Source organism: Hyperolius riggenbachi, chromosome 1 (genome assembly GCF_040937935.1).
Source record: "Hyperolius riggenbachi isolate aHypRig1 chromosome 1, aHypRig1.pri, whole genome shotgun sequence".
NCBI classification, from domain to species: domain Eukaryota; kingdom Metazoa; phylum Chordata; class Amphibia; order Anura; family Hyperoliidae; genus Hyperolius; species Hyperolius riggenbachi.
In genome coordinates this window covers 221,168,941-221,192,905 of record NC_090646.1, presented here as the reverse complement: position 1 = coordinate 221,192,905, position 23,965 = coordinate 221,168,941, and the positions used below count along the sequence as shown (strand labels likewise).

The 23,965-nt window shown below is 41.3% G+C and overlaps 2 protein-coding genes across 2 annotated transcripts in view; one reads left to right on the top strand and one right to left on the bottom strand.

Annotated features, from left to right (window-relative positions):
- Nucleotides 1-13,405, top strand: part of UGT8 (UDP glycosyltransferase 8) — a 122,926-nt gene extending 109,521 nt beyond the window's left edge. Inside the window, exons 4-6 of the mRNA XM_068270390.1 lie at nucleotides 3,265-3,341; nucleotides 8,845-9,064; nucleotides 12,360-13,405. Of these exons, the coding sequence (XP_068126491.1) occupies nucleotides 3,265-3,341; nucleotides 8,845-9,064; nucleotides 12,360-12,708 (646 nt within the window). The 3' untranslated portion in view covers nucleotides 12,709-13,405. The remainder of the gene's footprint in view (nucleotides 1-3,264; nucleotides 3,342-8,844; nucleotides 9,065-12,359) is intronic.
- A 9,248-nt stretch (nucleotides 13,406-22,653) lies between these two features.
- The window catches only part of LOC137571526 (EF-hand calcium-binding domain-containing protein 14-like), a 97,664-nt gene continuing 96,352 nt past the window's right edge, over nucleotides 22,654-23,965 (bottom strand). Inside the window, exon 10 of the mRNA XM_068280759.1 lies at nucleotides 22,654-22,852. Coding sequence (XP_068136860.1) covers nucleotides 22,842-22,852 — 11 coding nt within the window. The 3' untranslated portion in view covers nucleotides 22,654-22,841. The remainder of the gene's footprint in view (nucleotides 22,853-23,965) is intronic.

The window sequence follows — 23,965 nt, the reverse complement described above, 5'->3', positions numbered from 1 at the left end:
AAGAATCAAAGGGTTAATAAAGGGTTAAAAAGGAAAATTGAAAAGGTGAGAAAAAACAATGCCATGCCATGGATCTCTGCATGAATAGTTGATCATAAATTGCCAATTTTAACTGCTTGCGGACTCAGTTGGTTGAAATCTACGTCCTGCAGGTAGCTGCGCAGCTCTGACAGGGCGTAGATTTAAACTTCTTTGCTGTGCCCCCCTCCCTGCTGCCACCGATGATTGAGAGGGGGTGTCTTCAAAACAGTAACAAAATTTATTAGAACATCATATACACCTTCATAACATTGCCCTATCCCCCCTTAAAAACACGGCCGTGTTTACCAAATGTCAGCTGACACCACACATTCAACTTCAGCACTACTAAGCAGCCTCAATTGCTAGCATACTATTCCCTATATCCGGGGTTTAGGGTGGCTCTCTTAATTCTCAAACAAATGGTATATGAGATTACTGTCACTTGATTGCAACAACTCAAACTGATGTATGTCATGCAGCGGATGCACTGGGGAAGTAATTAAACCAGCTTCAATGTAACATGAATTCAACGATTCCTTCGATTGTAAGTATAGACAATACTTCAATCCATGTCCCAACCTCTGGTTATAGATTGTATGGTATCCGGGCAGGCTCATCACCACCTTATGACTTTCATCATGCTCATCACAAGGTCACATGCAAGGAATTCCATATACTGCCTTTATCTTGGAGTTTGAGCTTTAACACAGCTTTTGCATGTGGTGTCACATTACCACAACTCCAAACACAGACTTGATTAACCAGTCACATATAAAGCTTGTCATGCAAAGCGGACATACAGCTGCGGACAAACAGCACTGCCCTGCGGACTCTCACCACCGCTGGTTGCCGTGTTACTGGCCGCCTTGTTGCCCTGCGTCACAGTTCCAGACTCCGCTGCTGCGTACTACCATCTAGCGAGGGCATATACTTGTTGAGACTCCAGGCGTTGCGTATAGCGTGCTCCGCTTGTTAGTGTTCCGGTCAGCTGATCGTGATGGCCGTGTCACGTGACATGTTTCGCTCGGCGCTATCCCAAGCTTTCTCAAACGTAAATGGGATTGGCTACAGCCTCTTTTATTTGCTGGTCACGTGCTTTGTGATTGTCCAGTTAAAATTCAGATCTCTGAATTTTAGAGATCTGAATTTTAACTGGACAATCACAAAGCACGTGACCAGCAAATAAAAGAGGCTGTAGCCAATCCCATTTACGTTTGAGAAAGCTTGGGATAGCGCCGAGCGAAACGTGTCACGTGACACGGCCGTCACGATCAGCTGACCGGAACACTAACAAGCGGAGCACGCTATACGCAACGCCTGGAGTCTCAACCAGTATATGCCCTCGCTAGATGGTAGTACGCAGCAGCGGAGTCTGGAACTGTGACGCAGGGCAACAAGGCGGCCAGTAACACGGCAACCAGCGGTGGTGAGAGCCCGCAGGGCAGTGCTGTTTGTCCGCAGCTGTATGTCCGCTTTGCATGACAAGCTTTATATGTGACTGGTTAATCAAGTCTGTGTTTGGAGTTGTGGTAATGTGACACCACATGCAAAAGCTGTGTTAAAGCTCAAACTCCAAGATAAAGGCAGTATATGGAATTCCTTGCATGTGACCTTGTGATGAGCATGATGGAAGTCACAAGGTGGTGAGCCTGCCCGGATACCATACAATCTATAACCAGAGGTTGGGACATGGATTGAAGTATTGTCTATACTTACAATCGAAGGAATCGTTGAATTCATGTTACATTGAAGCTGGTTTAATTACTTCCCCAGTGCATCCGCTGCATGACATACATCAGTTTGAGTTGTTGCAATCAAGTGACAGTAATCTCATATACCATTTGTTTGAGAATTAAGAGAGCCACCCTAAACCCTGGATATAGGGAATAGTATGCTAGCAATTGAGGCTGCTTAGTAGTGCTGAAGTTGAATGTATGGTGTCAGCTGACGTTTGGTAAACACGGCCGTGTTTTTAAGGGGGGATAGGGGCAATGTTATGAAGGTGTATATGATGTTCTAATAAATTTTGTTACTGTTTTGAAGACACCCCCTGTAAGTTGTTTTACTCTTGGTCGTTGTGACAGTGGGTGGCTCCCCCTCCAAAGAGGGGTCAGTGAATATATAGGCTCCAGCGCATCCCAATTATTTTCCTTTGCCACCGATGATTGGACATCTTGGCACCCGCCGCAGGCCCCTTTCTCTGCCATCTCTATGATGCTTTCATTGACTCCTGACCGCGTGATCACTTTGAGCCAATCACATTGGCTCACATTGATGGACAGGGTCAGGAGCCAATGAAAGTGGCTCCTGACTGGCTCACAGAGCGTCATAGTGATGGCAAAGAGAGCGGTCTGCGGCAATGGGAGAATGGTGTGACCGGCGAGAACGGTGGGTATGTGCGACAATTCGTCAGTAAGCCGCGTTTTGTGGTACTGGCAGTCTCTGGTCCTTAAGGGGTCAGAGACTGCTGGTATGCAAGGGGTTAAATACCTTGTTGAAAATATTGTCATTGTTGTTTGCTTCCTGTCTGAACAGGAGGCAAAGAATTTTGTCTGTAAGAGGTTATCAATGAACATTTAATGACTTGCTCATCCATAATCGTTTCCCATACACTGTTCCAAGACTTTTCTAGAGCTGCTACGGTACCCCCTTCCCTGACATTTTCTGAAAATCTTGCCCTCATGCCTTTAGGAATGCTTCTAACTGTTAACACAGCTAAACAAGACCTTAAAACTCACCTCTTTAAACTCACCAACTTAGCTTGTCATCTTCAGTTATGGACCACATGTAGTAATACAGTTTCGTATTCAGCAAGCCAGCACCTATTCATTGAGGAGACCTTGGGCAAGACACCCTCACACTGCTACTGCCTATAGAGCGTACCCTAGTGGCTGCAGCTCCGGTGTGTTGAGTCCACCAGGAGAAATGTGCGATATAGATGTTCTAATTGTCTAAACTAGGGTTTTTTCACCTCTGATCATCCTAAACTGGAAAAATAGTAAGCTAAATGATGTTTATCTGTTCCAACTTTCTCTATTTTCAATTAACCAATGGTTGGTATTATTTTTCTTTTCTATTTTTTTCAATTGTGTTTTATGCATAAAATCTACTTCCCTAATGGCTTAACAAAAAGAAGACTGACTTTTATTTTTATTATATCCATTGCGATTGTTCTGTTTTGCATTTTAGTGAGGTCCGCAGGTGCATTGTAATATGATAATAATACTTAGCATTCCTTTTTAGGTTTTCTGGACCCAAACCTAAGAATCTAGGTAACAACACAAAACTTGCAGAATGGCTACCTCAAAATGACTTGCTTGGTGAGTAAATAGATCATTATGTTCAATCTGATTTACCATGGATGGAAAATGTAGGTGATCAAGGCCCTAATTCACAAAAGCTACGGTACGTTTGCCATGCACAGGCAGTGCACACAAATGTTGTCGTTACTACTGGTGACAGTGTAGTACACATTGACTAATTAGCATGACTCACATTACCTAAGTAATGTGAGCATTGCTAGGGCATCGTGCAGTACAACTCATGTTACCCTAGCAATGCTTATGTTACTTAGGTTACACAGGTCGTGCTAACACACACTACACTGTCATCAGTAGTAACAGCGATCTTACCTAAGCTTTGTGAATCCGGACCCAAGTTTCCAGCAAACTTTTTGTTTATTTTTAAAAAAATAATCTGCAATTAGGTTTAGAGAGCTTTGCAACTATCATCTAGGTTACATCAGATACAAAACTGTAGCAATTTGCTGTTTGCAATTCTTTGATTTAGGTTGCTTATTCAGAATTGTTAATGGGAGAACTCTCCAGACATTTCCCCATCATTCATATGTATATGTACAGTATATATGTATAACAAACGATTTTATTTTGATATACATCTACTATCTTTCTATCTTTATTTTTGAAAGCTAAATTAAAAAAAAAAGGTTTGTATTACATTGTATTGTCTTGATTGTAATATTTTATTATTCAATAAAAAGTATAGAATAATAAAAATGCAGATTTCCTACATTACATTGAGTTTAAAACTTTCTTAGTGACTAACCCTGTATGAATATCCAAGTACTCTACTGGCTTTCTATAGGTTTGTGACTCCGATGCTATTTAAGCAAAAGATGAGCTTGGCAGCCAGTTGCCACATTTTTTTTATATGCTTATACAGATGGCTGCTTCCATATTACTTTGTGATCAGTTACACTTTAAAGAGAATCTGTATTCACAAAATGAAGTATAAACAAACATCCCTGCCTGTTTGGGGTCATCTCCTAGCCCCCACTGTATTATTTTTGCTGCTCTCCGCTGCAATAAAGAGGGTAAAAAAACGGTTTTAAAAACTGTTTTGTAAACAGAAAAAAAGGCCACCAAAACAGGAAGTACATCAGCAGAGCAGTGAACTCAGTTGATACACCGTGAGTACACAGAGAATTCAGTGGCTTACACATTGAATTCAGACTCCAGAGGTTATGTGCAAGTTTTCAAAGAGCTCTGTGTCAATGAAGCATGACAAGCTGTGTCTTTAGAGCCTGTAGTCTCGGGTCTGCACTCGTGTCAGCCTGACGGGCAGCTTCCTCATCATCCAGCTATTCTTTGTTCAGTTTATCAGTCTGTGTTTATCAGCCTCACAGATAGAAAAGCTGACAGTGAGAGCAGGGACATTGTCTGTAAGGAATAATCATCACAGGAGCACTGGAGAGGGCGTGGAAGGGGTTAACTTGTTCACATTACTGAAGAGTTGGCAGCCTTCCAGACACAGCCGACAAGTCCGACAGGGGAAAGATAAGTTGTTTTATTACAAAGACCGTGCAAGTAGAAAGTGCTGCAGTAAGCCAGAGCACAATGGAACAGCCTTAGGAACTTGTAGAATATGAGAAATACTGCTAACATTTTTGTTACGGAGTCTCTTTAAAATATCTCTCTTTTGACTCTTTTGAAAACCACGTAAGAAAGTCCGCATGGTGGTGTTAGTATTGTTATAATCTACTAAAGAACACCTATGTCATGAAAAATCATTCACCCAGTCCTAAAGGCAGCTGTTTGGGAGAGCTTCCAGCATGTGTACAGGTGTTCGCTGAGAGAGAGCAGTTGAAAAAGGTGCAAGATGCCTCCTGTTGAAAAGGGCGCCCACTATGTGAACTGCAGTGGCACAAGGCCACTTTTTGTAGCTGCAGTTCACATAGCCGATGGCTCTGACGCCTGCTATTATAGTGTGGCCCTTTTCAACAGGATTGCATATGGGTCAGTGTGTCACTGGGACAAGGAATGAGGATAATTCTACAATAGAAGCAATAATAGCAGTAACAAAATGAGGTTGCTTACTCTGTGGAAAACTAAATACACTAGCTGAAATATATAACTTAGAAGTAAGGGCAAGTAGCTGGCCCCATTCAGAAATTGGAAGCTTGGAGAAATAGACGTTTGTTCTTATACACTAAGCTGGAATATGTATCATTTTCATCTAATCTGCCCATCATTTTCCAGTGGTCAGAGTTTCTGTTTGATTATCTGATGTATGCAGTATGTGCTAGGGTATCAGAAACTACTTTACAGACCTTTTTATGTTAACCGTTTCCTATGTCAGCCAAGCATATTGTTTTTGTGTGAAAAGTTGTTACAGTTTTTACTCCTAGTAAGTAAATATACATGACATTTCTAGTTTCAATTTTGCTTAGGTTTTTGTGAAAAAATGATTTTTAGGAAAAAAAAATTCCAAGCAGACTGAACTATAAAGAGGTCCTTCAGCCCATGTTAAAACTTTTTAAGTGCTTCGCTTAGCATGAATCGAAAAATCACCATTCCTTTTCCATACATGGGTTTAGGTACATAACTGATAGTAAGCTTCCCATTAGTTAAGATGATCAAAACCCTGGTTCCTCCTCCTGCTTTAAAATTGTGCAAAGGTGGATCAGCGCATCACCAGGCTGCCTCCGAATGGCCACCAATCAGAGGTGCACTGAGCCCCCTCCTCCTACTTTAGGCTAGGTCCACACTAGACACAGTTGCAGGACGGACACTGCAGTCCGGATCAAGGGAAGATTAAAGGGAAGGTTCAGGGACAGTTGGTAAAAAATAAAAATCCGAATCCACTTACCTGGGGCTTCCTCCAGCCCGTGGCAGGCAGGAGGTGCCCTCGGCGCCGCTCCGCAGGCTCCCGGTGGTCTCCGGTGGCCGACCCGACCTGGCCAGGCCGGCTGCCAGGCCCGGAACTTCTGCGTCCCACGCCGGCGCGCTGACGTCATCGGACGTCCTCCGGGCTCTACTGCGCAGGCTCAGTAGTTCTGAGCCTGCGCAGTACAGCCCGGAGGACGTCCGATGACGTCAGCGCGCCGACGTGGAACGCACAATGGAGCGCAGAAGAGGCCCGACCTGGCCGCCGGAGACCACCGGGAGCCTGCGGAGCGGCGCCGAGGGCACCTCCTGCCTGCCGCGGGCTGGAGGAAGCCCCAGGTAAGTGGATTCGGATTTTTATTTTTTACCAACTGTCCCTGAACCTTCCCTTTAAGGGAAGTACCACCATACTGCAAACTGATGAAAGTGCATCAGTTTTGCATCAGTTTCCGTTCAGTTTTTCCCTGACAGAAAATGTCTCTATCATTAGGAAGGAGTGGGAGGATTTTTTTGGGCCAATCATAAAGCTTAGGCTATCCGTTTTCACATCAGTTTTTTGCCTGTGGAGCTGGAGATGCGTTTTCTCATTGCTTTTCACTACCCCTGCGTGTATCCGTGGTCCTGATCCGTTGCGTGAAAATGCAGCAGATCCGGACCTTCCGTTCAGGTTTTGAAAACGGGTCCCCGCAATCGCAGACGGATCCGTTTTTTACTTGGGTGAGGCTGGCTGCTATTTTGAACATTAGTATTCGGGACTCCATTTTTCATCAGGTTTGAAAAACGCAGCCACGGATACGTTTCCGGACCTAGTGTGGACCAGGCCTTAGTGTAGGTTCACAGTGGGAGTTGTGTTGCGTTCCCTGTGACAGCATAAAGTGAAGCATACAGTCAATGAAAAGTATGCTTCACTGTACTATTATTGTGGGCATTATGTGGTACCACATTCCTACTGAATGCACCGCAATGGCCACACTGTGAATGTCACATTGCTTTTGTATTGCGTTACAATACAGCAGTTCCACCGCACTGCAATGCCCAAAATGTGAACCTAAATGTATAAAACAATGACCAATGTTTTGTACATTGCAGGTCTGTACTTTTTTTCTATAAATAAAGTGAGTATATCTGACAGGCTCATCAAATAGCCTCTGATACAGTTAGGGTGATTTTATTGGAGAGAAAGAAGTGTTGACAACTCCTTCTCATCACCCACACATGAAGTTGTCAGAAGCTGGGTAGAAACAGCAGCCAGTCCACCCCTTTCCGGACCAATCACCTGACCTCACCCTTCTTCCCTCTTTAAGAGATTAGGGCTCTGGGACCAGCTGTGTTCCTACAACTATAGAATGTCATTATAAAAATGCTAGACAGCACAGCTTGATACAAAGAGATAATCACGTAGCAGCATAAGGAAGAAAGAGTTGAAAAATGGTAGCTGTTCACTAGCTACAGTGGGATGCGAAAGTTTGGGCAACTTTAATTGTCATGATTTTCCTGTATAAATTGTTGGTTGTTACGATAAAAAATGTCAGTTAAATATATCATATAGGAGACACACAAAGTGATATTTGAGAAGTGAAATGAAGTTTATTGGATTTGTTTGGCTGTGTGACCAGTGCAGGGACTGGGAATCTTCTCAAAGTTGAGGGACACATAGATTCCACTCAGTATCAGCAGATTCTAGAGACCAATGTCCAGGAATCAGTAACAAAGCTGAAGCTGCGCCGGGGCTGGATCTTTCAACAAGACAACGACCCTAAACACTGCTCAAAATCCACTAGGGCATTCATGCAGAGGAACAATTACAATGTTCTGGAATGGCCATCCCAGTCCCCAGACCTGAATATAACTGAAAATCTGTCGTGTGAGTTAGAGAGAGCTGTCCATGCCCGGAAGCCATCAAACCTAAATGATCTAGAGATGTTTTGTTAAGAGGAATGGTCCAAAATACCTTCAACCAGAATCCAGACTCTCATTGGAACCTACAGAAAGCGTTTAGAGGCTGTAATTTCTGCAAAAGGAGGATCTACTAAATATTGATTTAATTTATTTTTTTGTGGTGCCCAAATTTATGCACCTGCCTAATTTTGTTTACACAATTATTGCACACTTTCTGTGAATCCAATAAACTTTACTTCTCAAATATCATTGTGTGTGTCTCCTATATGATATATTTAACTGACATTTTTTTATTGTAACAACCAACGATTTATACAGGAAAATTATGACGATTAACAAGGTTGCCCAAACCTTTGCATGCCACTGTAGTTCCTTGTTTCTAGGGGAATATCTCGGTCACATGACTGATTTTTTCTAAGGGAAATTCTTTGTAATGCCTGCATCAACTATGGAAGTTATGTGAGTAATGGCATAGTTTCCTATCCACTTTTACTAACCATGAAAATCTCAGAGGATGGAATAGGGTTGTAAAATTCCCCCAGTCTGCTATTTATAGACAGAAAGATTTACAGCTGAGGTGCTCAAAGCCTTTCACTGGCCAGATTTGCTAGTCAAGTAGCACACAGGCTAAACTGCCACATTGAAACACTGAGAAAATTGTAAATTGTGCAATGTTTCTCAAGAGATATAGCAAAAGGTCTCCCCATTCATTTTAAAACAAAAGTAAATATGTAGTTAAAAACTTTTATTGTGTCTATAGAAAGAAAATCTTTCATAAAATCATAACATTTCTTTATAGGTCATCCAAAAATTAAGACGTTTCTTAGCCATGGAGGATTGAATGGTATCTTTGAAGCAATGTACCATGGAGTGCCAGTAGTGGGAATACCTCTGTTCGGTGACCATTATGACACCATGACCAGAGTACAGGCCAAGGGCATGGGAATCCTTTTGGAGTGGAAACAAATGACAGAGGATAATCTACACAAGACTCTTTCAGAGGTTATTTATAATCTAAAGTAAGCATATTAACCTGTACATGTTAAACACACTGAAAACATTGGATTGAAAAGGAGGTCTATGTTAGAGGAAGGTTATGGATAGTTTAGGTTATGGATAGTTTTAGTATGTGTTGGTGTGTTAGGCATAAAGTCTACATAAATACTTGTTAGAAATCGTAACGGTTACCTTTAGGGCTAGAGACACTTAAATCATTGTGCGAAAGATAACACCCTAGAAGTGTGTGCCTACTATTAGATTTTTGTAGCCCAAACATACTGTATACTGTAGTGCTGTATAGATAAAGATTTTACAGAGAAAATACATGGATACAAATGGCATTATAAATCATTAAAACGAAAAATCTAATCAAAAGTTATATAGCGCATCTTGTACTAAATACATACAAATGTGTCAATCAACAAATATAGTGATACCATCATACACAATGGGCGAGGGTCTTGCTCACACAAAATTAAAGGCAATATAAGGGTTGGATACAGAAAGTATGGAGGGTTAGTAAGCAGTAAATGTTAGAACTATGTGATTCTTGATAGATGGAAGCAGCGATATGTCAGTTACCAGCTAGAATGGGACATAACACATTATAAGTTTGTTTAGAAAAGTGGATTAAGGGTTGTGTGTGAACATTAATTATAGACACGCACAAAAAAACATGACGGTTATCTGGCTAGCAGGGAGGAGGGAGATTGATTTTTCCAAAACAAATTCACTGAAGTGTGCAGGGGGGGGGGGGGGGGGGGGGAGCACACACTACGGTGCCTCCCTTCAGAAGATGAACAATGGGTTGAAGCATATTGCAAGGTGAGTTTACGCCTGCTTACACAACCCAAACCCCCAGAAACACTACAGGTCCATTTTGCTTTTCACTAAATTGTTCTTGCGCATCCTTACTGCCTAGTAGTTTAGCTATCTTCAAAATACTGGTACTTTTCAGCTTCAGGCGCAGGAAAAAAGTTGCTGTAAATCACCACAGAAAAGCCTTTTTATGCAAAAAATTTGGACTAAAATTTGGCTTATCCATGGGGTGATATACAGTTGAGTTCAAAATTATTCAACCCCCACTGAAATTGAGTGTTTTGGCCAGTTTGACATTGATTTTGATCATTTCAGTCATCTTGTTTACAATTAAATCAAAGAGGCACTTATAAGTCAGACAAATATACCATAACATTTATAATGAAATAACCACAAATGTCTTTTCTGTGCTCACATCATTATCAGTTTTATTCAACCCCCAAGTGACATTCATTCTTAGTACTTAGTACAACATCCTTTTCCAGTTATAACCGCTTTTAAACGTGAAGCATAGCTTGACACAAGTGTCTTGCAGCGATCTACGAGTATCTTAGCTCATTCTTCATGGGCAAAAGCCTCCAGTTCAGTCACATTCTTAGCCTTGCGCACTGCAACTGCTTTCTTTAAGTCCCACCAGAGATTCTCAATCGGATTTAAGTCTGGTGACTGCGATGGCCACTCCAAAATGTTCCAGCCTTTAATCTGCAGCCATGCTCTAGTGGACTTGGAGGTATGCTTGGGATCATTGTCCTGTTGAAAGATCCAACGTCTCCCAAGCCTCAGGTTTGTGACAGACTGCATCACATTTTCATCCAATATCTCCTAGTACTGAAGAAAATTCATGGTACCTTGCACACGCTGAAGCTTCCCTGTACCTGCAGAAGCAAAACAGCTCCAAAGCATGATTGACCCCCTGCCATGTTTCACAGTAGGCAAGGTGTTCTTTTCTTCATAGGCCTTGTTCCTCCTCCTCCAAACATAGTGTTGATCCATGGGCCCAAACAGTTCGAATTTTGTTTCATCAGTCCACAGAACACTATCCCAAAACTTTTGTGGTTTGTCCACATGACTTTTGTCATACTGCAGTTGACTCTTCTTATTCTTTGGAGACAGCAAGGGGGTGCGCCTGGGAGTTCTGGCATGGAGGCCTTTATTACGCAGTGTGCGCCTTATTGTCTGAGCTGTAACTTCAGTACCTGCATCTGACAAATCTTTTTTCAGTTCCTCAGCAGTCACACGGGGACTTTTCTCCACTTTGCGCTTCAGGTAGCGAGTCAAAGTCAGCATCTGCTTTCTGCCACGACTAGGTAGCGTTTCAGCAGTGCCCTTTGCCTTGAATTTGCGAATGATGCTTCCTATGGTGTCTCTTGGTATGTTTAACATCTTTGCAATCTTCTTATAGCCATTGCCCTTCCTGTGAAGAGTAATCACCTCTTCTCTTGTCTTCCTGGACCATTCTCTTGACTTCACCATGTTTGTAAACACACCAGTAAATGTCTAGAAGGAGCCGAGTACCACAGTCATTTTAAATCTGCCTAATTCGTGCTTATTATGATTGATTGCTGCTCGTTAACATCCACAGGTGTTTTCAATACCTGATCAAAAACACTTTAATGAACCTCTGTTCTTAAGAGTGGTAGTCTTTAAGGGGTTGAATAATTGTGTCAATGAAGAAATCACAAAAAAACACATTTATTCCTGTATTACAAAGACAATTGATGTAATTTTAGTTGCATTTGGTTCTTTAAAAAGTAGCTGGATGGTGTAATGGTTAAGGGCTCCACCTCTGACACAGGAGACCAGGGTTTGAATCTCGGCTCTGCCTGTTCAGTAATCCAGCATCTATTCAGTAGGAGACCTTAGGCAAGTCTCCCTAACACTGATTCTGCCTATAGAGTGCATCCTAGTGGCTGCAGCTCTGGCGCTTTGAGTCCGCCAGGAGAAAAGTGCGATATAAATGTTATTTGTCTTGTAAGATTTCATTACGAACACAATTACAAATGTACACTAAATTCCCTAAAACACTTTACAGCATTGGGGGTTGAATACTTTTGAACACAACTGTACCTTTATGCAGTGCCCTCCAGTTCAGAGAACACTTTGGAAGTGTTACCATAACCGTAATTTCCTGTTCTCACATCTCCCCGGCAGCTTTGTAACACATCACTAAAGCTCCATGCTCAGAGTGGTCACATGACAGTGAGGTTGGAGCTCTAGGGGTAGTAACAAAGGTTCCAGGAATAGCAAGAACTGAAGCTGGAGAGATAACTGGTTTCCATCATGCTTCCAGTGTGCACCCGGCATGGGGGACTGATGTAGTAGATTGGGGGGTTGTGCAGCCTCTCAGCATTTTTTTTTATTTTTATGAAAAAAGTGGTAGCTTATCAGTATTTATTATATTTAGTGAGTTAAGTACCATTGTCATTATCATCAACAATAGAGATATTTTTATTGTATAAATGCTCTTAAACATTTTCTTTGTATGTGTCTTCTTAGTTATAAGCAACAAGCCATGAAGCTTTCCAATATTCACAAGGATCAGCCTGGCCATCCAGTCAGCAGGGCTACTTACTGGATAGACTACATTCTTCGCCACAATGGAGCTGAGCATCTTCGTGCTGCTACTTATGACATCTCTTCTTTTCAGTACTTGTTAGCTGATGTTGTATTAATTGCAGTATTTGCTGTTATTTTAGCATGGTTTGTACTTTCAAAGATTGTGAAGTACTTGAGGAGGAACAACCGCACAGGACATGGTGCTGCCAATGGATTTTGCCATAATGGCTTAGCAAATGGCAAGCACAAGAAAAACGGGCACATCACACATAAGGAGAAAGTGAAATGAGCAACTGGCTAATTTTTATAGGTTTTTTTAAGGGCTTTTGCAACACGAAATACACATTTCGGAAACCTCTTTACATCATGGAGCATATTCATATAACAAGCTTCAACAACAAGGAACTTGTGGCCATTCATTTCAACTGATTTTAATTTTCTTTTACTTATTTTTTTAAGTTTTAACCCTGATGTGCATTAAAACATGGGAAGAAACCATTATTAACACCAAACAGCCCCTTCAATTAATACGCATGCAACGAATGTCTCGGCAAGTTTAAAAATCCTACAAAATTTTTGTTTGCTAACACATTTCAGCCTTGTTTTAGGTCCTTCCTGTTTTTATGAATGTGTGACTGTTTCTTGCATTCTTGTATTAACCCCCTGCTGCCTCTTACCATATATAATGCAGAATTCTTTATTTATTTATTTGGACATTGGCACATATATGTTGGTATGTGTGAATTTACCACTTGCATCTCAGTGCTTCATTTTTTACTGACATTAGCTTTTGTTTTTAAAGTATTTATAACCGAAGACGATGTTCGCAAAACAGACATTTTTATTTTATCTATCTTTCATGGTTAATTCTATACCTTAACCCCCTTGGCGGTATGAAAAATACCGCCAGGGGGCAGCGCAGCAGTTTTTTTTTATTTTATTTTTTTTTAAATCATGTAGCGAGCCCAGGGCTCGCTACATGATAGCCGCTGCTCAGCGGCATCCCCCCAGCCCCGCCGATCGCCTCCGGCGATAGGCGATCAGGAAATCCCGTTCAAAGAACGGGATTTCCTGGAGGGCTTCCCCCGTCGCCATGGCGACGGGGCGGGATGGCGTCACCGACGTCAGCGACGTCGGGACGTCATTGGGAGACCCGATCCACCCCTTGGCGCTGCCTGGCACTGATTGGCCAGGCAGCGCAGGGGTCTGGGGGGGGGGGGGCGCGCGCCGCACCGAATAGCGGCGATTGGGCGCGCGGCGGCGGCGATCGGGGAGCTGGCGCAGCTAGCAAAGTGCTAGCTGCAACCAGCAAAAAAAAAATTATGTAAATCGGCCGAGTAGGGCCTGAGCGGCACACTCCGGCGGCTTACCCCGTGTCACACACGGGGTTACCGCTAAGGAGGTTAAGAGAACCCGAGGTGGGTTCTAAGAATCCAATTAGCATACAGAGGCTGGGTCTGCATATAATACCCAGCCTCTGTTGCTATACCGTCTCCCCCAGTCTCCCCCCAGCGCTCTGCCCCATAAATCAATCGCGGCGATGGCTGTTTACATGTGAAGTGTCAGTCTGCCACTCCCCCGCCTCCTCCATAGTGCCGGTCCTTGCCCGCATCCCTTCCCTCCACGCTGATTAGAGAGAAGGGACGCAGGCGGGGACCGGCGCTATGGAAGAGGCAGGGGAGCGGCGAGACTAACACTTCACATGTAAACAGCTGGCTGGTGACATGCTGCGTGTCGCCAGCACGGCAATTGATTTATGGGGGACAGCAGAGCGCAGAGGGGGGCTGCAGCCCACCGTAGGTCGAGAGGTCTGCGGCGTGGTCCTGGCTCCTCCCCCGGTCCCACCGCCGCATACCGCACTGCCAACACCCGGGCCGGGTGTCGGGCTCCCACTTCCTGAACCGTGACGCTCTTCGTCATCACGTCGGCCGCTGCGTGTCATCACGGCGGCCGGCGTGACAGTATTGCGCATGCACGGTTAAATTGCGCATGCGCAGTACTGTCACGCCGGCCGCCGTGATGATGCGCAGCGGCCGACGTGATGACGAAGAGCATCCGGGTTCAGGAAGTGGAAGCCCGACAGTGCAGTATGCGGCGGAGGGACCAGGAGAGGAGCTAGGACCATGCCGGGGAACCTTCCGACCTATGGTGGGCTGCAGTAAGCCCCAGGTAAGTACCAATTTTGTTTATTTTTAGAGCTCGGAGTCCCTTTAAAGAAAAACATTTCTTTGTTACAGCTGATACGAGTCCGGCAATAAATCTGCAGTGTGTCTTCTTCCTGCTTTCATGGAAGCAGACATAGGGTTAACATCATATGTTTACTATTTAGCTGCTCTGCAGAGATTAAATTACACTTGTGATTAGTCACAGATAAGGGGGGGGGGGATTCGACAGGCTAAACTTCATATATACATACAGGGTACAGTTTTCTCCGTTTTCCTTCGGTCTAATCTCTAATAAGAGTTCAGGTCCACTTTAAACTTTTCCCTAGGGGCTAGATGTATGCAGAAACATAGATATGCTGATATGGACTTGTAATGAAAAATACATTGAGGTCAGAACTAGTTGTATGGTCCGATGACTTTTTAATGGATCCCAGACTGAAAAGTTTGTCTTAAACTATAATGGGTAGTTTATGGGGGATGGAGGGTGCAGGTGACAGGTTTGCCCATAACTGTTTGTGTATTTTACTGGCATGTTTACAACAAGCAAACATGCCATTAAAATATGCAGGGGAAATCCATAGGTCATCATTTAAGCAGGTATAGATTTTTTAAATGTGTGCTGCTCGTGTGTAAAGCATTTATGAACTTATTTATACCAGTTCAGTAGTATGATCAGTTTTACAAGTATCATACTAAGTATCCACGGTGAACATCCCATCGCTGCAGATCAAGAACATACCATACTGCTGAGAACACCTGCAGATTGCACTAATATACTGTATTAGTTAATGTGATCTATTTTCAATGAGTGCATCTTGACTTATTTTCCATAGTAGACAAAGTTGTATAGAATATAAAACAGCCTGGTGCACTTCAACTCATATCTTGTTAGTTATTTCAGCTGGTAATCAGTTCACTGTTTAAGAGGGCCATGTTACTTCAAACCGGGAGTGGTTGGACAAACTTTTAAGACCTTCCATGGTAAATTGGGATATTTCTATCAGATTGTTGTGGAAACCACAATTCAGTTGTGATGCTTTTTAAACTTTTTTTTTGCAAAAACAGAGGCGCTATACACGTCTTGGCACTTACTCAGCTGCTCCTTATTGTACTTTGCCTGAGGAAGCGTGTGATAGTGATAGACCCACAAAACACGTTCCAGAATTTTTGGTAGTAAAGAAATAAACATTATATGTTTTTACAAGACATTACTGTCATGTACAGGAAAGGACAAAAGAGATGGCACACCACTGCCTGCAATTCAATTTTGCTGTATATTCAGGAACAAGACAAGTGTCTTGTTCCTGAATATTCAGCAAAATTGTATTGCAGCCAGTGGTGTGCCATCTCTTTTGTTCTTTTCTGGAGTTGATCTAAACTGTTTGAGCAGTCCGGTTTGAGACCTGGCACCAGCAAGCATTCAGGTTGAGTATACCTGATTAAGCTGCCTTCTTGGCAACGCGTATTGGATTACTGTCATGACATCTGTGTTCAGGTAAGTCCACCATTCCTCCCCATTTTTAAGCAGTTTTTAATATATTTTATACTTCACTGGCGCCTCTGTATTTGCAAAGAGTCTTGCAAAATCAGGACTTGTTCTGATGAGCATAAAAAGAATCTGAGTATAGGGAGCGGGAAAACATAATATTGCACCAAATTGCAGTTTCATTTAGGAATTGTATTACATGTTTAATATAAATCTATTTTGCAAAAACAGATTGCATTAGTAGATTGTAATAGAGAATGTAACATGTATCTGCAATCAACACATCAGCTAGATATTCTCAAAAAGGTGCTTAGACAAAACATGTTGACTGAACTTCCTTGTATGGAAAGTGCTCTGACTAGTTTTTGGACACCATTGCAAGTGGTCTCCTTATCCTTCCATTTGTGTGAGATATTTCTGTGCACTCTGCATGTGTCATCACCAAACTAAATCCAGACTATGCTTGGTTTATGATTTTTCAAAAGTGTTGTTATTGAGACTGAGCACATTGCTATATCAAGAAACCTGTAGATGGTATTATCTGTAGATAGTATTATCTCACTTCATTATAAACATAGTTAACAAGAATAGTATCTCAATGTGTTTACTTGGAATGCACATCAGGCTGCACATATTGTGCATGTGTATGTACATAGTGAACTGTTCTTTATTTATTAACATAAGGCAATGCAGCTTTTGCCTGTTGTGACTTTATACATTGTAGTTTTCTCCACCAGGAGCCTTTTTTTTATTTTCACTTACAAATTAGGAAAGTGTGTGATGCAATGATTGGTGGACATTATTATTATTTAATTAAGTGAACAGTCGTTGTACTGTTGAGTAGATGTAAAGCAATGTTAAGAGTTTATGCCAGCCACACATGAAAACTTAGCAGAGGAATGCATAGATGGTACAAAGCTTTCTTGTCCAAGACCATTGTTTTTGCCCAGACAATAATTGTGAACATCCATTCACTTTACTGCTTATAGTTCTTAGATAAGTAACATCTCGGTATTCTGGTAGCTCCTTATATCTCTCTGATTTTTAAACTTCACACATATGCTTGATCACTGGCGGTAGACAACAGCAATCCCTGATGTTAAATGACAAACAAATGACATTTGGCATTTGAATTAATTGACAGCATTGCGATGGTCTACCGATTAGATCATTAGTGAAAGCTAAAAGCTGATGACCCAAAAGTACATAACTAGCCACGCACAAGGTTTTTTTTTTTTTTTTAATGTAGTGCTTGTTTATCATCGTCTATTACAAATGGCTTTCAAACGACTTACACCGATTATCATCTGAACAGATCTGCCAGGATGGATTGGTTACATGGATAATAATCTGTGTCTTTTTGCATTGCTGGGCCTCTTTTTTTTTTAGTGATACTAGGCCGGCCTGTTGTTCCTCGCTTGTTTCAGGCAAAAGTGGTCAAGCATATGTATAAGGCTTTACACTGCTTCGGTCATCTGTGGAAGGCATTGCATTCAGAGATGTAGACAGGGAAATTGCGTTGAATTCTGACCACATAACTATAAGCTCATGTAAAAAAAAAGTGATAACACTCAAACTATAGTACTTTGAGTTGACATTCTGTTTAGGACAACAGCAGAGGGATTTTTTCCTTTTTAGTAGTATGTGGAGTATTTTCTAATTTTAAAAATGTCATACTTGAGAGTAATGTTTTAAAAAAAAAATTGTACTAGCTTTACTAAGTTCTAGCGTTCTGGAATTACTAGTTTTTTGTAACATTGATGTTCTGTCAATAAATAATTCTGAAGGGACATGCTGGTGCTTGTTTGTTGTCACCTAAGACGATTTTGTAACAGTCTTAGGTGAAAATGTAGCAATGTCCTTTAGCAATCTGCTATAACTAAGCAACTAACATGAACATTGTTGTTTGACTCCTCCCAATCATCTTCTGATTATTGTACCCCTGACCTTCTCCATACAACAAAACAGGCTACTTGATTCTACACGTATTGTTCCTAAAGCTGTTATCTGAAATTATCAGCAACAATCCTCACAGGTGACAGTAACTGTGCATTTGTATGGGCCTTAACTCTTACACCCATCAAGGTGGACCAGTACTGCATTGGTTAATGTGTAAATACGTTTGTTGAAAAGATCAAACTAAAGAAAACCTAAGTATACATACTGTACATATAACTCCTGATGAAGTCTACAGGCGCCAAAATAAACTGCTTAAATGTGTTCTTCTGTTACGGTCGGAGCAGCTTTATTAAGTTTCTTGTATGAAGCTCCTGACTGTAAACCTTTTTGCTCCTCTTCTAACAGTCTTTTACTTCTTTTACATTTATTAAAGCAGATTCAAACATGTAAAAATAATAGAAAATGTCTTGTAGTTAGAGACTTTATCTATGTATTTTCTACTGGGGCTGACACCTTCATTTTAATGATACATGGCATGCATGTCCTTTTTTTTTTTAAATCCTTAGTTCACCTGTAACATAGAATTTCACTCTCCCACGGTGCTTCTGTGAAGGCAACTTTGATCTTTACTGCTGTGGAATTTCCCTCAGGTGACATTGCCTTAGTCTATATTATCAGTTAACAGCAATTTATACATGCAGACTTGAAATGTAAGTGATTTGGTTGCTGAAGAAGATATTTCGAAGACAAGCTGATTTAACAGCTGTTCTGTTATTCTTGGAACAATCCCAACCCCACCCTGTGCTGTTCCCTGTCCTTTAACCACTTTACCCCCATAGGTGCGGATATCTCCATCCCTTTTTCCATCCTTTCACCCCCAAGGCCGCGCTCCTGTTGCTGCCCGCGCTTCCGCTCGCTCGTGCGCGCGCTCCCGCTCTCGTGCACGCCGCCGCCTGCTTGCCCAGAGATCAATTAGCGGGAAAAACCATTCCAGTTCATTGATCTAAGCCCCCCACAATGATCACGCTTGCAGGTCGCATAAACAAAAAGTTACTATGGCTATCTTGTGGCCAAATAGTAAAACTACACCCTAAAGCATTTTTCATATGCGAATACATTCGTTTTACACAAAAAATTAACTCATTACCTCCCACACTCCCCATTTTTTTTTTTTTGTAATAAAAAAAATTACAATAAAAAAAAATACATAAATAGTTACCTTAGGGACTGAACTTTTTAAATATTTGTCAAGAGGGTATAACACTGTTACTTTATAAACTATGGGCTTGTAATTAGGGATGGACGCAAAACTGAAAAACATGCACCTTTATTTCCAAATAAAATATTGGCGCCAAACATTGTGATAGGCACATAATTTAAATGGTTTTATAACTGGGACAAATGGGCAAATAAATTTAATGGGTTTTCATTACAGTAGCATGCATTAAAAACTATTATGGCCGAAAACTGAAAAATAATGATTTTTTTCCCCACATTTTTTCCTATTTTCTTATTAAAACACATTAAGAATAAAATAATTCTTGGCGTAATGTCCCACCTAAAGAAAGCCTAATTGATGGCGAAAAAAACAAGATATAGTTCATTTAATTGCGATAAGTAATGATAAAGTTATAGACGAATGAGTGGAAGGAGCGCTGAAAGGTGGAAATTGCTTTGGTGCTCAAGGGGTAAAACCCCTCAGTTGTGAAGTGGTTAAACCCTTTACTGAAACACAGCAAAGTCACATTTTCAACAATAACAGAATAATTTTTAATCAAAACCACAGAACAGTACATTAATAAAAACTTGTATGCCTTGACAAATCCAATTGTCTTGTAGATGCATGAAAGCAGTAAATAAATATTATGGAAATTAGTGGAAAAAAAATATTTATAATAGGCAATAAGAAATAATTACCAACATGATATACATGTTAATTTACTGAACTCTCCATTACAAAAAGGAATCCTTTATAGCCGCCACCATACCACTTGTAAGATGGGCACCAAGTCATTAGACATTTTATTGGTATGTGCCCCTTTTGAAAGCCTGTTCTCACCAAGCACCCTCTGGTATGGCTGGTGAAGATTATCTCCAGTACTCCTTGACAGATATTTTGCAGTACATATAATTGTTTCTAAACAATTTTCAAGAGTTTACTATTTCATTTAAATGGCTAAAATAGTAATTTGATCTTTTATTTTTGAAAACTCTAAATTAAAAATCTGTATCAAGCTCGGGTATCCCCTGGACCCATCAGAAGTACCCTCTGCTGTATGCGTACCACATGCTGAGAACCTAGGCCTTAAAGTAGGTCAAATCAGCATAAGGGCTCAAAGAACATTTTAACAGGCCACCTTATTGAGTGTCTGCCCAGCATCTAAAAAGTTGAACTAAAAAGCTCCTTTTCTAAGGCCACATTCACAGTCAACGCAATGGATCAGAACAGCAGCGCTGCATGTCATGCTTGCATTGCATTGTGTATAATGAAGCATATAGTCAATGAAAAGTATGCCTTACTCTCACTGTTGATGCGCGTTTAGTAGTAACGCACTGCATGCAGTGAGTTATGATGCCGCAATTTGTTAAATCACAATGCTCCTGCATCACTGTAAACATTGCACAGGTGTTGCACTGCAGTGTGGTACGCCATGTTACAAAGCGGTTGTTACACCACACTGGAATGCACCACAGTGAATGTGGCCTAAGGAAAAAGAAAAAAAAGGTAAATAACAACTTACAATGTAAACCACATGTTTATACATGAGCCAGTAATCCAGTACAACATTTCAAATCAAGACCGATATGATGCATCATAATTTGCCTCTCCTCTGCCTACTGTCACGGCTGCTCCTACACATAATTGTTTAATATGAACACTGTCTTTAGTGGTGGCAAACTGTATTTCCTCCTTGGTCCCTGAAGATGTTGTGATGGTGAAACTTTTTGTACTATAGCCTCTATGAGAAGCACAAAGAGATATAAGATATAAGAAAACCGTACCACAGAGAAAACTGTTCTTTGTACCTGAATGTTGATTTGACGTACTATCGAGATCTAGAGATTTGGTGTTTATCATACAAGTGTTGTGGTGCATTGTTTGATTAGATTCCAGTTTTGACTTACTATATCGATGAACACATTTTAGAGCTTTTTCTGATCCTATCTATACACTGATAGTATTACCAAAAAAATAAGTTATTTTTCCAGTTGTAAAATATACGTTTCGAAATGAAACCAACAAAAAAAATTACAGAAGCACAACTTCATATTGTTGTTTTTAGTTCCATGATGTAGATGTGAATGTGTTTGAAGGATTTTAGGGTAGAAAATAATAGTAATGTATATATTTGCTTAACTTCACAACACCTTTTGTTTGCCCTCCTCATTGTGTTTCTATTTCTAAATCTTACCTAAGGACCGCATAGTTCATTAAATGATCAGTGACAGTACTTATGTGTTCCATGTGATGCTGAAAGCCAGTGACATCCTGACACAATTATTAGACAAAACATTCACCCAGCTTAAGTGGTTTACACTTTGCAGGTTTTGGATATTAGTTGCTCTGTGCAAACCATAATCTAATGTCTTTACCCTGCCTGCACAATCTTGCACCACAATCTTGCACCTGTGGCTTGACTGAGAAGCATGTACAGTATTATAGATAGTGGACGATTGAGAAGAACAAGAGGCCTGTATGTGCAGAGGATGGTAGATCTGTCACTTACTCTGCACATAAAGGATCAGTTTGGGTGACAGAATTCTAATGTGTGTTCATAGCATTAGGCTGATAAATAGTGACTAAATAAACCTTAACCATTTCCAATCCTATGTTGGACTTTGTTTGACATGTTTAGCATAGGTCCTATGTTGTACATAGTCAAACTAGGGGATGCTGTTCCTGGAAAAAATTACACAATTACCTTTAGCTCTAAGTGTTAGACAAAGTCCGACTCTTTGATAACCGCCGGCTCTATCTTTTGCCACTGCCCACATCATTTAGATATTACATGGGTGCATTTTGGGCGGGACATTAGGGTTGCTGTTGCCAGATCTAGTCTGGCATGGCATCATCCTATGTGGATCAGAGTGTAGGACAAATTCCAACACTTTGATCTCCTCCACCACCACACCACACAACATAGTTACAGAATTACGCTGGTGCATTCAAGGGTGTGGAACTAAATCATGCAAGCTGGCACCAGCCTTGCTCCCTCCCCCTGATGCTTGGGCACCTTCTGGTTCTAGTGCCAGGAGGTGGAGGCCCTCCGTATCCCTCCTGTAGCACTCTGAGTATCACCCACACCCCTCTGCACAATGGTGGAAAAAGTAACTGCTGGGGAGACATGGGTGATCCAGAAATTGGATTGGAAAGGGTTAAAATAAGTTTATATTTTGTGTCGCCACCTTAACCCAGAAAAGGATTCAGATGGGCAAGATAGCAGTCTTTGCCCACCCCTGATGGTTACCTGGCTTTTTTGCAGCAAGTAAGACATGATCTTTTTATAACAAATGTGAAAACTAACAAGTTAATACTAACAATTTTTGTCTTTCGTTACAACTTGTTTTGACTATTTTTTCATCTTAGTGTACAACACCAGCTTCATCAACAATAAAAAAGTACAAAACAATTTCTTGTAGGCACAAACCAGAAAAAAACAAAAACAAATTATTTATTCTAATATCTAAAGTACAGGTTTTAAAATGTATAAAGTAACATATTTTTTTAATTAGAAATATGCATTTATGTTTGTGTATAAGCATCAACAGAAATAAAACTGTTCCATTTTAAGGATACTTGTGTTTTGTTTTTTTTTCTTTTTCTTTCCCAGGCTTCTTTTTTTCTGTATCTTCTTCTCTGGTTGAAACTTCTTACTCTCCATCTTTTTAATCAAAACATATAAATGGAAAGCATAGTTAGATATACTGTGTAATTTTATCTATTTTAAGTTTCAGTCATTTTATTTTTCAATTTGTTTTTACCAATTTGTTGGTAGTCTTAGCTATAGAAAAAGTTCTTTGTACTGCTTATTGAGTGCTTGTTGAAGAAAGTCAAATTGTCTAACAGAGACCGTAATGTGGTGGGTATTGCCTTTTTGTTTTTTAAAAGTTTATACAGTGTACTCTATTCTTACATCAGTGCCAAGCTGACAGATTTGCAGGGATAGAACATCTGCAGGGTTGGAACATCTGCATTTAGTAGGCAACCCATTAAAGCTGACATTTGTTTTAAACCAGAAAAGCTGTTACCCAAAACAGGCCTTGATCCAATTCACTTTTTCTCCAAGTTTTCTCCTAGGGGATATTTTCACATCGTAGCAATGCAATGCTTATTAACCTCTTGCCGACCACGTCATGCTGACGGGCGTGGTGGTGGTGGCAGCCCCAGGACCGTCTAATGCCGATCGGCGTAAGATCCTGGGAGGGGGGGGGGGGGGTATTGCAGGAGATTGTGCACGCTGATGCGCGTACATCTCCGCGTGAATGACGAAGCTAAGCTCTGCCTTCAGTCTCCCGGCGGCGATCACCGCTAGACTGTTAGATGGCGAAATCGCCATCTAATTACCATGTACAGTGCTGCAATCTAAGGCAGTGCAGCACTGGGGACAACCGTGTCACACGGCTGTCCCCTCCAGAGGCAGGGAAGTGATCGGCTGTCATAGGCTGGAGCCTATGACAGCCGATCACGCTGATTGGCTGGTGGGGGAATACAGAAATATAAAAAAATAGGGAAATTTAATAAAAAATAACAAATATTTGTGGAATTATAAACAAATATCTGGGGGGGGGGCGATCAGACCCCACCAACAGAGAGCTCTGTTGGTGGGGAGAAAAGGGGGGGGGGAATAATTTGGGTGCTGAGTTGTGTGGCCCTGCAGCGAGGCCTTAAAGCTGCAGTGGCCCAATTTCAGAAAAATGGCCTGATCTTTAGGGGGTTTAACACTGTGGTCCTCAAGTGGTTAAGCCACCAGCAATCAACAAAATACTGAGAATAA